The sequence below is a fragment of the Hyperolius riggenbachi genome, chromosome 6 (assembly GCF_040937935.1).
Source record: "Hyperolius riggenbachi isolate aHypRig1 chromosome 6, aHypRig1.pri, whole genome shotgun sequence".
In the NCBI taxonomy this organism is placed as follows: Eukaryota; Metazoa; Chordata; class Amphibia; order Anura; family Hyperoliidae; genus Hyperolius; species Hyperolius riggenbachi.
The window spans coordinates 33,591,011-33,605,934 of NC_090651.1; the positions used below are offsets into that span (position 1 = coordinate 33,591,011).

A 14,924-nucleotide genomic window follows, 5' to 3' on the forward strand; every position below is an offset into this window, starting at 1 on the left:
TTCTGCAGACCCCCACACCACCTCCAGGCAGTGATGGATTAAGATATAATGGGGCCCTAGGCAAGGTAGTAAATTTAGGGGGGGCACCTTGTGGTCCTTTTGATTGGTTGAATTGGAGAGAGGTCAGAGAAGGTGGCAGGTGGGCCCCACGACATCCTCTAGGCCCTAAGCACCTTCTTAGGTTGCCCGGTGGATGATCTTGCTCTGCCTCCAGCGGATCAATAGGTTGAGGTAGGGAAATGTGAATACCAGTACCATCCATGACCCCTCTAACTGACGCATAAGGAAGGGGGTCAGTGGTGCCAACAGAAGGCTGAGCTGCTGTAATGATGGAGACTTGGCCACAAACCCCAGTGAAAGTCTAACAGGACTGGATGTGAAGTTGGAGAGCACCGTGCTTAAAGAGGAACTTCAGCCTAAACAAACATGCTGTCATTAAGTTACATTAGTTATGTTAAATAAAATAGATAGGTAATATAATCTCTTACCCACACTGTTTTAAAAGAACAGGCAAATGTTTGATTTCATGATGGCAGCCATCTTTTTTGGTTGAAAGGAGGTGACCGGGAGCATGAGACACAGTTCCAACTGTCCTGTGTGCTGATCACCCCTCCCAGTTCCTAGGCAACGTGAATAACAACATAGGAAATCCCATCATGCTTTGCACAGCATCAGGGAAAAAAAGCCCGGGCAGTTTTCTTTGATGGGTGGAGCTTAGCTAAAAAATGCAGCTAAAAATGATGCTTTGGTAAGAAAAACTAAGTTCTGATGCTGTGAAACTGTTAAACAAACACCAAGCCTTTTGAGTTCTGCTGAGTAGATTTTTAGTCCGGAGGTTCACTTTAAGGTGCTCATTAACGTTGCAGTCTCCCGAGTGATCGACCGCACAATCGATCAGATCGGGTACTGTTAATGGTTCCGATCGTTGATTAACGATCGTTCTATTCAGTGGTCCATCAATCCGCATTTCCAAGTCATTTTTTTATGTGATCTGATTGATTGTCATGTCCCCTGCATCGGTGGGCCCAAGCAATCGTTTTCGATTTATTGCAGCCATCAGATTGGATGGTTGAACGTTCAGGAAACTGTACTGTTAGTGGGCACCTTCAGTATTAATCTTCATCCATGGGAGACAAAGAGCTCAATAGTAGCTATGTGTGGTAAATATTTTTTTTGTTGGTCAAATACCACAAATAGTATTTTCCAGGGTTTTTTTGGGCAATTTTGAAAGTTTTTTCCCGCTTTTCTGAATGTTTCGGTAAAACGTGTTGTAAAACATGCGGAGAATGCGGTAAGGCCTTATTCACATCTAGGGCGTTTTTGGCCTTTTTTCAAGCGTAGGCGATTTTCAAAATCGCCCACAAAACGCGTGTGCAAGGAATCTCTATGAGGAGGTGCGATTCGGAGCGCAAAGCGGTGCCTGTACCATTTTTGGGGCAACTTTGGTCTAATGGAAGGTATAGGAAGAGCGCTAAACGCTCACAAAATCACTTTATGCGGCGATTATGTTTTTATGAATAAATGTATTGTATTTATTCTTTTCCGGGTCAAAGAGTTCAAATCCTGACTGATGTCAGGAAATGAAAAAACGGAATCACTCTGCAAAAGCGCTTAGAAATGCTCTTTGCACAAAATCGTACCGTGCAGTGGAGCGCTGGGAGGGGGAAAAAACCATGCAAAAAAACGAAAATTGCTGTCGTCAGTGATTTTGTTTTTAGATGTGGGTGTGAACAGAGCCTAAAAGTGCAGTATTTCAGCAGTAATACATAATAATAATAGTCTTTAATTGTCTTCTGTAAGGACAGCATGGTGGCGTAGTGGTTAGCGCTCTCCCCTTGCAGCGCTGGGTTCCTGGTTTGAATCCCAGCCATGTCAACATCTGCAAGGAGTTTGTATGTTCTCCCTGTGTCTGTGTGGGTTTCCTCTGGTTTCCTCCCACATCCCCAAAAAATATAAAGATAAGTTAATTGCCATCCCCTAAATTGCCCCTAGGCTATGATACACACTCTACACAACACAACACATACATAGACATATGACTACAGTAGGGATTAGATTGTTAGCCCTTCTGAGGGACAGTTAGTGACAAAACAATATACTGATACTCTGTACAGTGCTGCATAATATATTGGTGCTATATAAATACTTAAATAGATAAATAAGTCAGGATAGTCTTTGGAAGGTGTTTTGTGTGTGTGTGTGTGTGTGTGTGTGTGTGGGGGGGGGGGGGGGGGTTATTTGATTATGTAGCAACCTAGGGAAAGTATATATATATATATATATATATATATATATATATATATATATATATATATATATATTCATCCCTATAAAAATACAGTAAATATTTGGAGTACTACAGCCTGCATAGGATCTCCACTAAAACTGCAAAATGCATACAAATTGACTTTACCACCAGGTACAGGCAGGTCTTAAACTGATCGGTAAATTATGTTCTAACACGTCCCCTATTTTTCTTGAGAGTTCCGATTTTCAGTAAAATATTGCAAAATACCACACATTTTATAAATACCATCTATGCGCTAAAATGGACGTTAAGCCTACCAGAACTGAGGCCAAAGTCTCTGCTCGTTACGAGCAAGGAACCGCAGGTAGCAAAGGCCAACAGGCAGCAATAGAGATGTCTAACTGTCAGTGTTCATCTACCCACATTCAAGCAGCAATAGAGATGTCTAACTGTCAGTGTTCATCTACCCACTTTCAAGCAGTAATAGAGATGTCTAACTGTCAGTGTTCATCTACCCACATTCAGGCAGTAATAGAGATGTCTAACTGTCAGTGTTCATCTACCCACATTCAGGCAGTAATAGAGATGTCTAACTGTCAGTGTTCACCAGCCCACATTCAGGCAGTAATAGAGATGTCTAACTGTCAGTGTTCATCTACCCACATTCAGGCAGTAAATAGAGATGTCTAACTGTCAGTGTTCATCTACCCACATTCAGGCAGTAATAGAGATGTCTAACTGTCAGTGTTTATCTACCCACATTCAGGCAGCAATAAACATGTGTAACTGTCAGTGTTTATCTACCCACATTCAGGCAGCAATAAACATGTCTAACTGTCAGTGTTCATATGTCCACATTCAGGCAGCAATAGACATGTCTTAACTGTCAGTGTTCATCTGCGCACATTCAGGCAGCAACAGAGATGTCTAACTGTCAGTGTTCATCTGTCCACATTCCACGTCTCTCATAAGTTGCAGTGTTTTCTTTCATTGTACTCCAGCGACTGAACATCAGTGGACGCATTTGTATGTATCTCCATCTGCAAACAAATTGTCTGCATCAGGTGCGGAGCAGACAGCGAGCTCAGGTCCCACAAGCCTCATATGTTCAAGGCCAGCTGGTAATACTATATGTAGAGTGTTCCCATGACAAAAAGAATGTCAAGTATTTCAAGTGAGATTGACCAAACAGCCCGAGGTATGGTGGGTTTGTAAGTTCATTTGTGCTGATTTTGTTGTAAAAAAAGCTACCAACCAGCAGGACACTGTGTGATATAAATGGCGCAGACTATGAACGTGGCTCAGTCCTCACCATATATATACAGATTTCAGGGCTTGGGTAAAAAATGTATTTTATATGCATTATGCTTAGTGAGTTGCTTTGAAGCATGGTGTTTGGTCTAAGGCTGCTTTTACACTTGTGCGTTATGGTGATCACATGGCTTGGCAGCCGGCCATGGGATCGCCGCACCGCACAAATCAGTATTTTAAATGACCCTGCGGCAGAGGGCGCTGGCAGGGTCATTGCATAGGCCCTCGTTCAGTATCCATGTCTCGCTAAGCGTCGTTCGTAAAATCGCACGCCTGTACCCACATCGCAAGATGGCGGAAATTATCTCCTGTTGCTCGAAAATTGCCGGTTCTCAGAAAAATCGGTGGAAAAATTGCGTAGTGGGCGCCGGCCTTTACAGCAGGCAGTGGAAATGTGACAGATCTGGTTTTTACTGCAAAATAAAAATGATGAATCAGTCATGATAGTTTTTTCTTTGGAATGGATGGTAGTGGATTGTTGTTGGCCATTGAGGATTCCAAAAATGATTACTCATAATCTGAGATGAATTCAAAATAATAAGAAAATTGCAGATTGTATGGACACCAGAGATGGTCCTTGAGGTGTAATTGATTCCAGAGTGCATTTAAATTAATCCTGTGGTGGGGTCAGGGAGTAAAATTTAGGGCTGGTGCACACCAAGAGCGCTTCTGAGAGCTTTTAAAAATGCTAGTGCTTTGAAAAGCGGTTGGCTAATGTATTTGTATGGGATGGATCACACCAGAACGATGTGATTTTTCTCAAATGCAAATGCAGGTCCTGCAGCATTTCTGAGGGCTCGTTCCCACTGTTGCGACGCGATTTCGGCCGCATTCCGACGCTTGTAAAAACGCATGTGGATGCGTTTCCGCATGCGTTTTTACCCGCGATTTCGCATGCGATTTCGCATGGCAGGGTGCCATGCGAAATTAACCATGACACTGCCAGGGCTAAATAAAATTGAAAAAGGTGCGAAATCGCACGCGAAATCGCGGGTAAAAACGCATGTAACAAACGCATGCGTTTTTACTATTAAATACATTAGCGGCGATTCGCACGGATTCCCGACGCAGGCGAAATCGTTGGCTCTTTTGTGCGTTTTTTTCACGCTGAAAAAAACGCACCTCAACAACGCTACAGTGGAAACAGGCACATCCACTTGCATTACACGTGCGGATCTGCATGCGTTGGACGCATGCAGATTCGCGATAGTGGGAACGAGCCCTGAAGCAATTCAGCTTCAATATTAAGTATAGGAAAAGTGGAAAATCGCTCTAAAAACGCTAGAACAGCGATTTTCCAAGCATTTTTTTTTTTACAAAAGCTGATCTCTTCCAGGTCAAAGTGTAGAAGAAGAATAAAATCACCACAAAAAAACGCTCCAAATATCGCAAGGCAAAAATAGAAAATCTCCAGGTACATGCCTGGAATCGCTTTTAAAAATTGCTTAAAAATCACGAAAAGTTTGCGATTACACTAGCGATTTTTGGTGTGCACTAACCCATAGATAGTTACATCACTAGTTCAAAGCCTTTATGGTCCAGATCAGGGGTCAGGAACCTTTTTGGCTGAGAGAGCCAAAAACGCCACATATTTTAAAATGTAATTCTGTGAGAACCATACAATATGTTTCAAACAGGGACAGTGCGCATGTGCAGCAGAGGGCCATGTTGCCCCGTTGATGTGTATACAGTTGATCCGCCAGGCAGCGGCAGTGTCAGACACATCTACAGCTTCTCTTGGGTTTCAGTAACATCAGCAATTTCCCTGAGAGCCAGACAGGAGAAATACTGATTTACAGCTTGTACAATTAGCTAGCTGACTTGGGGGTTTATTCACTTTGTAGGACGAGATCCCCGCTCTTTGGCCCAATAGGCTGCCTGCCAAGTGACAGGCAGCCTATTGGGCCAATCAAAGTGCAGGAATCTCAACCTACAAAGTCACTGGACCTGACAGAGTGGAAACATTGGAGCAGCCGTTCGTTTTAGGTATCGTGAGTAAGTTAGTAGTGCATGCTACAGCAGTAGCGTGTCTACTTTGAAAATTGTATTTGTGCTGCCACACTAAGCTGCGCTGCTTGAGCAGTGTAGCTTAGTAAATCAACCCCTACTGATTTGTATGTGAGCCAGATGTAGCTCTCAAAAGATCCACATGTGGCTCCCGAGCCATAGGTTCCCTACCCCTGGTCCAGAGGCTTTCCAGACCCTCCTTGAGGCCACCGTTACTGTGCAGAACCCTCTTCTGCCATAGGCTACATCAGGATGTTCCTGTACACCCGCTAGATTCTCAGCTACGACGGTCCTTAAAGGGAATCTGAAGTGAAAATAAACTTATGATACAATGATTCGTATGTGTATTACATCCAAGAAATAGAACATTAGCAGCAGAGTTATGAGTCTAATATTGTTTCCAGTACAGGAAGAGTTAAGAGACTCCAGTAGTCATCTATGCAAAAGAGCTTCACTGAGCTCTCCAACTTTCAAAGTCGCAGAGAGCTCTGTCTTCTGAAGCTTATCATCAACTGTCTGTCACTGTATTTTATTTTTTTTCTGTAGAGGAAAGCTCAAAAGGTCATTGGCCTGCTCTGTGAAACTATTTAGAGTGCTGAGTAGTGTGTAAACTGCAAATATCAGAGAATGATGCAATGTTATAAAAAAAAAACAAAAAAAAACTATATAACTGAAAATAAAAATATAAGACTAATTTCTTTGCTAATAATGTTCTAGTAATTATCCGTGCTACACATACAATTCATTATATCGTAACTTTCGCTTCAGTGTCTCTTTAACGGTCACCTGTAGTATATGAATGTAGCTGAATGAACCAGAGGTGCAACTAGGAATCTGGCAGCAGCAAATATACAGACGATTATCGGAATGCCGACTGATAGGACTTGATTGTTTTTTTTGTTTGTTTCTGAAACTGTGGAGCTGAACGTAATGATCATTTTTTTCTTTATTCTAGGATAAAACTCCTCATATTAATAGCAGCATGCACCGCTGTTGGAATTGCAGAGAAACAAGCACAAGGTAAGCCTCTTCTTGATCTTGTTTTTTTGTTTGTTTTTACATTTAAGGTATTTTGTGACTCTTCAAGCCAACAACTTTAGGCCCCTTTTACACCTGCCGTGCCGGCATAGTGTAAGGCTAGGTCTACACTAGGCACGGTTGCAGGACGGAGCCTGCGGTCCGTGATCCTGGCAAAAATGAACGCAAACGGATCCATGCTGCCCTCTTGCAGCATGCATTTTTGATCCGTTTGCGTTTTTTTAGATGGCCAAAAAAACGGATGGAGGGGTAGCGGGGCCGGGGGTGGCAGCGATCGGCGGAGAGGGGGGACGCCCCCCCCCCTCACCTGGGTCCCCTATCCCCGCTACCCCCTCCAGCTAGTTTCAATAACCTAAATAATTTGAAATTAATCTAATCTAGCAATATAGCAAGCAGCGAGCTAATGTAGCAAGCGGTGGCGAGCGGGGAACTTACTTCCTTGCGTCCCACCACTGCCGCGTCACTTCCTGTAGTTGTTCATTGGACGGCATTTCAGGAAGTGACGCGGCAGTGGTGAGACGCAAGGAATTAAGTTCCCCGCTCGCCGCCCCTTGCTGCATTAGCTCGCCTCTTGCTACATTGCTAGATTAGATTCATTTTAAATTATTTAAGTTATTGAAATTAGCTGGAGAGGTTAGCGAGGACGGGGGACCCAGGTGAGGGAGGGGGGGCGTCCTGGTTGCTATAACCCTACAGCATGGCGGCCCCCTCTCCCCCCACAGGCCGTGACACAGAAACGGATCCGTTTCTGTGTCCAAATCTGCTTGTGTAGAGGGGGATCCGTTTTTCTATTGCCTGCCAATACCCCTGCGAGTGTCAGGATCCAGATCCGTTGCGTGAAAATGCAGCAGATCCGGACCTTCCGTTCAGGTTTTGAAAACCAATCCCCGCAAACAAAGACGGATCAGTTTTTTGTTTGGGTGAAGATGGCTGCTATTTTTAACATTGCTGTCCGTGGCTCCGTTTTTGATGAGGTTTTAAAAACGGATACGCTTCCGGACCTAGTGTGAACTGGCACTAAAACTTGCCTAAAATGAACCTGAAGTGAGCTAAAAAAAAGACTTAGAAATTCGCCTTCATGATCCTCTCTCCGTCCTCCCGAGCAGATGTAATATGTCTTCAGCCTTCCTTGGGCAGCCTTCAGAAGTCATTGTGTTCCCAAGTGCCTCCGAAAAACAATCAAATCTGTAGTGCACACTCGGGAGTGCAGACTCGCACATGCGCAGTACAGATGTGACCATCTTTGGAAGTGCTCAGGGTCGCTAGTGCTTACAAAGCATTCCAAGGAGTCCCAAACAGGGGACAGCGGTGGAACAAGTAGATGGAGAGACCAGGAAGGTTCTATGGAATCCAGAGTCTTGAGTAAGTATCTAAGTCAATGAAGCCAGTCAAAGCCTCTAGCAGCCGGTTAGGAGACAGTACAAATGTAGAAAAGAAGAACAAATACGGGAAGGTGCAAGAAAATAGCTTACCACTGCGTATGGGATGTTACTCACACTCCCATTAACTCAAACACAGGAAAAGGCAGCGTACACTATGTTAGCATTTGGGAAAAATTGTCTGAGTTTTTGGCAGGTGTTGTCTGAGTTTGTGGGGATGTTGCCTGAGTTTGTGGCAGATGTAATCTGAGTTTGTGGCAGGTGTTGTCTGATTTTGTGGAAGGTGTTGTCTGATTTTGTGGAAGATGTTGTCTGATTTTGTGGAAGGTCTTGTCTGGGTTTGTGGAAGCTTTTGTCTGAGTTTGTGGCAGGTGTTGCATGAGTTTGTGGCAGATGTTGCACAAGCTTGTGGCAGGTGTTGTCTGAGTTTGTGACAAGTGTTGTCTGAGTTTGTGGCAGGTGTTGTCTGAGTTTGTGTAAGGTGTTGTCTGAGTTTGTGGCAGGTGTTGTCTGAGTTTGTGGCAGGTGTTGTCTGAGTTTGTGGCAGGTGTTGTCTGAGTTTGTGGAAAGTTTTGTCTGAGTTTGTGGCAGGTGTTGCCCAAGTTTGTAGCAGGTGTTGCCTGAGTTTGTGGAAAGTTTTGTCTGGATTTGTGGCAGGTGTTGCCCAAGTTTGTGGCAGGTGTTGCCTGAGTTTGTGGCAGGTGTTGCCTGAGTTTGTGGCAGGTGTTGCCTGAGTTTGTGGCAGGTGTTGCCCAAGTTTGTGGAAGGTGTTGCCTGAGTTTGTGGCAGGTGTTGTCTGAGTTTGTGGAAAGTTTTGTCTGAATTTGTGGCAGGTGTTGCCTGAGTTTGTGGAAAGTTTTGTCTGAATTTGTGGCAGGTGTTTTCTGAGTTTGTGGAAAGTTTTGTCTGAATTTGTGGCAGGTATTGCCTGAGTTTTTGGCAGGTGTTGCCCAAGTTTGTGGAAGGTGTTGCCTGAGTTTGAGGCAGGTGTAATTTGAGTTTAGGACAGGTGTTGTCTGAGTTTGTGGAAGGTGTTTTTTGAGTTTTTGGAAGGTTTGTTCTGAGTTTGTGGCAAGTGTTGTCTGAGTTTGTGGCAGGTATAATCTGAGTTTGTGGCAGGAAACTCAGGAAAAGGCAGTGTGCACTATGTTAGCATTTGGGAAAAATTGTCTGAGTTTGTGGCAGGTGTTGTCTGAGTTTGTTGAAGGTGTTGTCTGAGTTTGTGGCAGGTGTTGTCTGAGTTAGTGGCAGGTGTTGTCTGGGTTTGTGAAAGGTGTTGTCTGAGTTTGTGGCAGGTGTTGCCTGAGTTTGTGAAAGGTGTTGCCTGAGTTTGTGGCAGGTGTTGCCTGAGTTTGTTGCAGGTGTTGCCTGAGTTTGTGGAAGGTGTCTGAGTTTGTGAAAGATGCTTTCTGAGTTTGTGGCAGGTGTTGCCTGAGTTTGTGGCAGGTGTTGTCTGAGTTTGTGGCAGGTGTTGTCTGAGTTTGTGGAAGGTGTTGTCTGAGTTTGTGTCAGGTGTTGTCTGGGTTTGTGGAAGGTGTTGCCTGAGTTTGTGGCAGGTGTTTTCTGAGTTTGTGAAAGGTGTTGTCTGAGTTTGTGGCAGGTGTTGCCTGAGTTTGTTGCAGGTGTTGCCTGAGTTTGTGGCAGGTGTTGTCAGGGTTTGTGGAAGGTGTTGTCTGAGTTTGTTGCAGGTGTTGCCTGAGTTTGTGGCAGGTGTTGTCTGGGTTTGTGGAAGGTGTTGCCTGAGTTTGTGGCAGGTGTTGTCTGAGTTTGTGGAAGGTGTTGTCGGGGTTTGTGGCAGGTGTTGTCTGGGTTTGTGGAAGGTGTTGTCTGAGTTTGTGGCAGGTGTTGTCTGGGTTTGTGGCAGGTGTTGTCTGGGTTTGTGAAAGGTGTTGTCTGAGTTTGTGGCAGGTGTTGTCTTAGTTTGTGGCAGGTGTTGTCTGGGTTTGTGGAAGGTGTTGTCTGAGTTTGTGGCAGGTGTTGTCTGAGTTTGTGGAAGGTGTTGTCGGGGTTTGTGGCAGGTGTTGTCGGGGTTTGTGGAAGGTGTTGTCTGAGTTTGTGGCAGGTGTTGTCTGGGTTTGTGGCAGGTGTTGTCTGGGTTTGTGGAAGGTGTTGTCTGAGTTTGTTGCAGGTGTTGTCTGGGTTTGTGGCAGGTGTTGTCTGGGTTTGTGGAAGGTGTTGTCTGAGATTGTGGCAGGTGTTGTCTGAGTTTGTGGCAGGTGTTGTCTGGGTTTGTGGAAGGTGTTGTCTGAGTTTGTGGCAGGTGTTGTCTGGGTTTGTGGAAGGTGTTGTCTGAGTTTGTGGCAGGTGTTGTCTGGGTTTGTGGCAGGTGTTGTCTGGGTTTGTGGCAGGTGTTGTCTGGGTTTGTGGAAGGTGTTGTCTGAGTTTGTGGCAGGTGTTGTCTGGGTTTGTGGAAGGTGTTGTCTGAGTTTGTGGTAGGTGTTTTCTGAGTTTGTGGCAGGTGTTGTCTGAGTTTGTGGCAGGTGTTGTCTGGGTTTGTGGAAGGTGTTGTCTGAGTTTGTGGCAGGTGTTGTCTGGGTCTGTGGCAGGTGTTGTCTGGGTTTGTGGCAGATGTTGTCTGGGTTTGTGGCAGGTGTTGTCTGAGTTTGTGGAAGGTGTTGTCTGAGTTTGTGGCAGGTGTTGTCTGGGTTTGTGGCAGGTGTTGTCTGAGTTTGTGGAAGGTGTTGTCTGAGTTTGTGGCAGGTGTTGTCTGGGTTTGTGGAAGGTGTTGTCTGAGTTTGTGGAAGGTGTTGTCTGAGTTTGTGGCAGGTGTTGCCTGAGTTTGTGGCAGGTGTTGTCTGAGTTTGTGGCAGGTGTTGTCTGGGTTTGTGGCAGGTGTTGTCTGAGTTTGTGGCAGGTGTTGTCTGGGTTTGTGGCAGGTGTTGTCTGAGTTTGTGGCAGGTGTTTTCTGAGTTTGTGGAAGGTGTATTCTGAGTTTGTGGAAGGTGTTGTCTGAGTTTGTGGAAGGTGTTGTCTGGGTTTGTGGCAGATGTTGCCTGAGTTTGTGGAAGGTGTCTGAGTTTGTGGCAGGTGTTTTCTGAGTTTGTGGCAGGTGTTGTCTGGGTTTGTGGCAGATGTTGCCTGAGTTTGTGGAAGGTGTTGTCTGGGTTTGTGGCAGATGTTGCCTGAGTTTGTGGAAGGTGTTGTCTGAGTTTGTGGAAGGTGTTGTCTGAGTTTGTGGCAGATGTTGCCTGAGTTTGTGGAAGGTGTTGTCTGGGTTTGTGGCAGGTGTTGTCTGAGTTTGTGGCAGGTGTTTTCTGAGTTTGTGGAAGGTGTATTCTGAGTTTGTGGAAGGTGTTGTCTGAGTTTGTGGAAGGTGTTGTCTGGGTTTGTGGCAGATGTTGCCTGAGTTTGTGGAAGGTGTTGTCTGAGTTTGTGGCAGGTGTTTTCTGAGTTTGTGGCAGGTGTTGTCTGGGTTTGTGGCAGATGTTGCCTGAGTTTGTGGAAGGTGTTGTCTGGGTTTGTGGCAGATGTTGCCTGAGTTTGTGGAAGGTGTTGTCTGGGTTTGTGGCAGATGTTGCCTGAGTTTGTGGAAGGTGTTGTCTGGGTTTGTGGCAGATGTTGCCTGAGTTTGTGGAAGGTGTTGTCTGGGTTTGTGGCAGATGTTGCCTGAGTTTGTGGAAGGTGTTGTCTGGGTTTGTGGCAGATGTTGCCTGAGTTTGTGGAAGGTGTTGTCTGAGTTTGTGGCAGGTGTTGTCTGAGTTTGTGGCAGGTGTTGTCTGGGTTTGTGGCAGGTGTTGTCTGGGTTTGTGGCAGGTGTTGCCTGAGTTTGTAGAAGTGAGTAAATGTTTCCGATGCTGAAACCAGGAAAATTGCTGTAAAAGCGATTGCTGCATTCTATTATATGTCACTACAGGGCCTTTTTAAGTAGCTCCAGTTATAACAATGTCTCATACAGCCTATTTTGTATCAAACTAAGACTCCCTTTAAATGCATCATAACATTTCCTCCATGAGAACCAGTTCATGACCTTTGGAAAATCTGTTGGACTTGTGACATTTTGTCCGGTCAGAACTGCGCGGTGGTAGAAAGGACACGATTGTGGCTGATCTGCTGGTGGGTGTTGTGGGGGAGGAGCTGACGGCTTGAAAGACATTGTCCTACAGCTTGTCTTTAAACAAATGGAAAAGTAAATAAGTGACAGCCAGCGATGAGAGGCCTTGTTACTGGGCCTCATCGTCAGCCTGATGAGAGCTTTCAGTTTTCTGGTAATGATTCTCTTCTGGTTTTATATATTTGGACAGGGCTGGTTCTCTCATGAAGCAAGGTGAAACATTTGCATCAGGCAGCAGAAATTACAGGGGCGGCATGTTTGTACTGTGTTTACACTAACAGCATGCAGTCAGAGTAGGAGGAGAAGCGAGAGAAGAGTAAGGTGAAAAGGTCATCATTGTGGAAAAGCAGCTTGTTGTGCTTTGTGAGGAGTCTGACAGTGAGTGAGGAGGGGGGAGGCAGGAGAGCAGCATTGGGGGAAAGCAGCTTGTTGCGCTGTGTGAGGAGTCTGGCAGTGAGTGAGGAGGGGGGAGGCAGGAGAGCAGCATTGGGGAAAAGCAGCTTGTTGCGCTGCGTGAGGAGTCTGGCAGTGAGTGAGGAGGGGGGAGGCAGGAGAGCAGCATTGGGGAAAAGCAGCTTGTTGCGCTGTGTGAGGAGTCTGGCAGTGAGTGAGGAGGGGGGAGGCAGGAGAGCAGCATTGGGGAAAAGCAGCTTGTTGCGCTGTGTGAGGAGTCTGGCAGTGAGTGAGGGCGGGGGAGGCAGGAGAGCAGCAGTGTTGCATTTGACTTGCACAGCAGAAGGGAGGAGGTGACACTGCTGTCCTGACTGAGGAGGAATGGAGTGGCTGAGGCCTGAGGGTGAGCAGTTTGTTTGTCACAGACTCACAGCCAGGCAGTGTGCTATTGTGTTGAGCTGCAGCATGTCATGTGAGAACATTAAATGAAGCAGATTCAATTGTCTGATTGTGTGGGTCATTCCAAATCAGGAAGGGGAAGGCTGAGGGTGCATCCTTACCAGTTTGCCTTAGGCAGCAAAAACTCTAGAACCGGCCTGTATTCGGAGTGCAGGGATAATGTACTCTGGTTGTAATTTCTGTCTGTGTGGCTTCACCAGAGCCTCCGTAGAAGCGTTTTTGCGCGAAATGGCCGTAAGGCTTACAGTGCCCAGCACCCATATTCACCCACACTGCCGCCCAGATTGGTATGTTGCATGTTTGCACAGATGTGTTTTTTATGCTTGTAACTTTGTCACACTATGGAATAAACAGTTGACTGCAGTGCCGGTGTCCTCTCCTCTCTCTCCTTCTCCTGTGCAGCATATCGCTATGGCTTCCGATCAGAGCACACAGTCACAGCCATATAGTGTGTGATGCACTGTGGGTTCTCCCAGCTCCCTGCTCAAGAAACCTCTCATTTGCTGCAGTGCCAACCTAACAACCTCTCCACCCAAAAAAGAGTTCAGGGTTAGGGTTCAGTTATGGTGTTTGTGCGGGGGAGGTTTAGAGTTAGGTGTCACGTAGGAAGCTTATGTGGGGGGATGGGGGGTTAGGCGTCAGTTAGAGTATTTGTACGGAGGGGTATAGGGTTAGGTGTCAGGCAGGAAGTTTGTGCGGGGGCAGGGTTAAGCTTCCAGGGGAAGGGGGGGGAACATTTCCTCTCCTCTCCCGGGGGCCAATTCCAGCGTAGGTTAGCCCCTGTAGCAGTATCTGACTAAAGTAGTCAAAGACTGCTCTCTCCGCCGCCAAAGGGAAGCTTCGGAAGTCTTCGGTAGCCTGAGTGCTCCTGAAGACGGGCCACTCCATTCTGCACGGTATGGAGCTGCCTGTCTTTGTGAGGACTCGGCTGCCAAGACTTCCGAAGTCCCCCGTGGCGGGGGATTATAACGTGGGAGCCAGCGCTGCACCAAGGGCACTGGGAGAGGAGAGGGAAGGATCATTAGGACACAGAGCCTTCCCTCTCCTTAGGTAAGTATCTGGTTTGTTCTTTTTTTTAAAGAAAAAGACTCCCATTAGTTTTATTACTGATATTTTACACTTTAATAGTAAAATATCAGTATTAAATGCTAATATTTTACTATCAGGATTACTGGGCGCCCAAATTTCCATGCTCCTTTTTTCAGTCGACACCTAGTAAATGCTTTTGTTTCTCTGCCCAAAAGAACCTGAGAAATGTTTTCTCCAGCAGCTAAAGAGCCGAGTTCTGGCAAAGCCATGGCAGTTCCTCCTCCATAGCTGGAAGGAGGTAGACTGGTCAGGTCTGGTCTGTATCTGGAAGGAAATAGACTGGTTGGGTCTGGTCCGTTTCTAGAAGGAGGTAGACTAGTCAGGTCTGGCCTGTGCTTACCTGTACAGACACTGGAGTTGTGGCTGTGAGGAGTGAGATGTCTGATGACAGAGTGAGCAATCTGTCTCTCCACCTCCCCAACTAAAGACGATGGTTTCGGAGTGTTTGATTCCCTGGGGGTGTAGACTAAGGGGACAGCGCAGAGATCTATGGTGGAATATTTTAACCCTCTTCTGTAGGTTCTGACCTACTGGTTTAGAGGAGGAGGAGCAAGCCAGTAATTTGTGAGGCAAGCTGCAACATTATCAGAGCGTGTGCCTGTTGTGACTTGGTGTGCACTAGTTTATAGTCATCTTCTTACCACTTTACACAGACTGCTAACCACTGCAGTAGTGAGAAAACCAAAGGCCTTGTACACATAAACCAATAATACTGCATGCTGATCAATGAATGATCTGACCAAAATGATCAAAATCCGCTTTAAACGACACCTGGGGCTTGATTCACTAAACCGTGGTAACTCAAATATCAAACCTTATCAAAGATATCACACCTTATCAAAGATATCACACCTTATCAAAGTAACATGCCTTATCAGAGTAGCACTGCGAGCGCTACGAACTTATGCCTGCTGCAATGGCACTCGTCCTGCCCTGAGCCCCTGTGGGT

The 14,924-nt window shown here is 46.0% G+C and overlaps 1 protein-coding gene across 1 annotated transcript in view; it reads left to right on the plus strand.

The window, feature by feature from the left end:
- The window catches only part of COL24A1 (collagen type XXIV alpha 1 chain), a 505,872-nt gene that overhangs the window by 60,516 nt on the left and 430,432 nt on the right, over nucleotides 1-14,924 (plus strand). Inside the window, exon 2 of the mRNA XM_068239109.1 lies at nucleotides 6,522-6,586. Coding sequence (XP_068095210.1) covers nucleotides 6,522-6,586 — 65 coding nt within the window. The remainder of the gene's footprint in view (nucleotides 1-6,521; nucleotides 6,587-14,924) is intronic.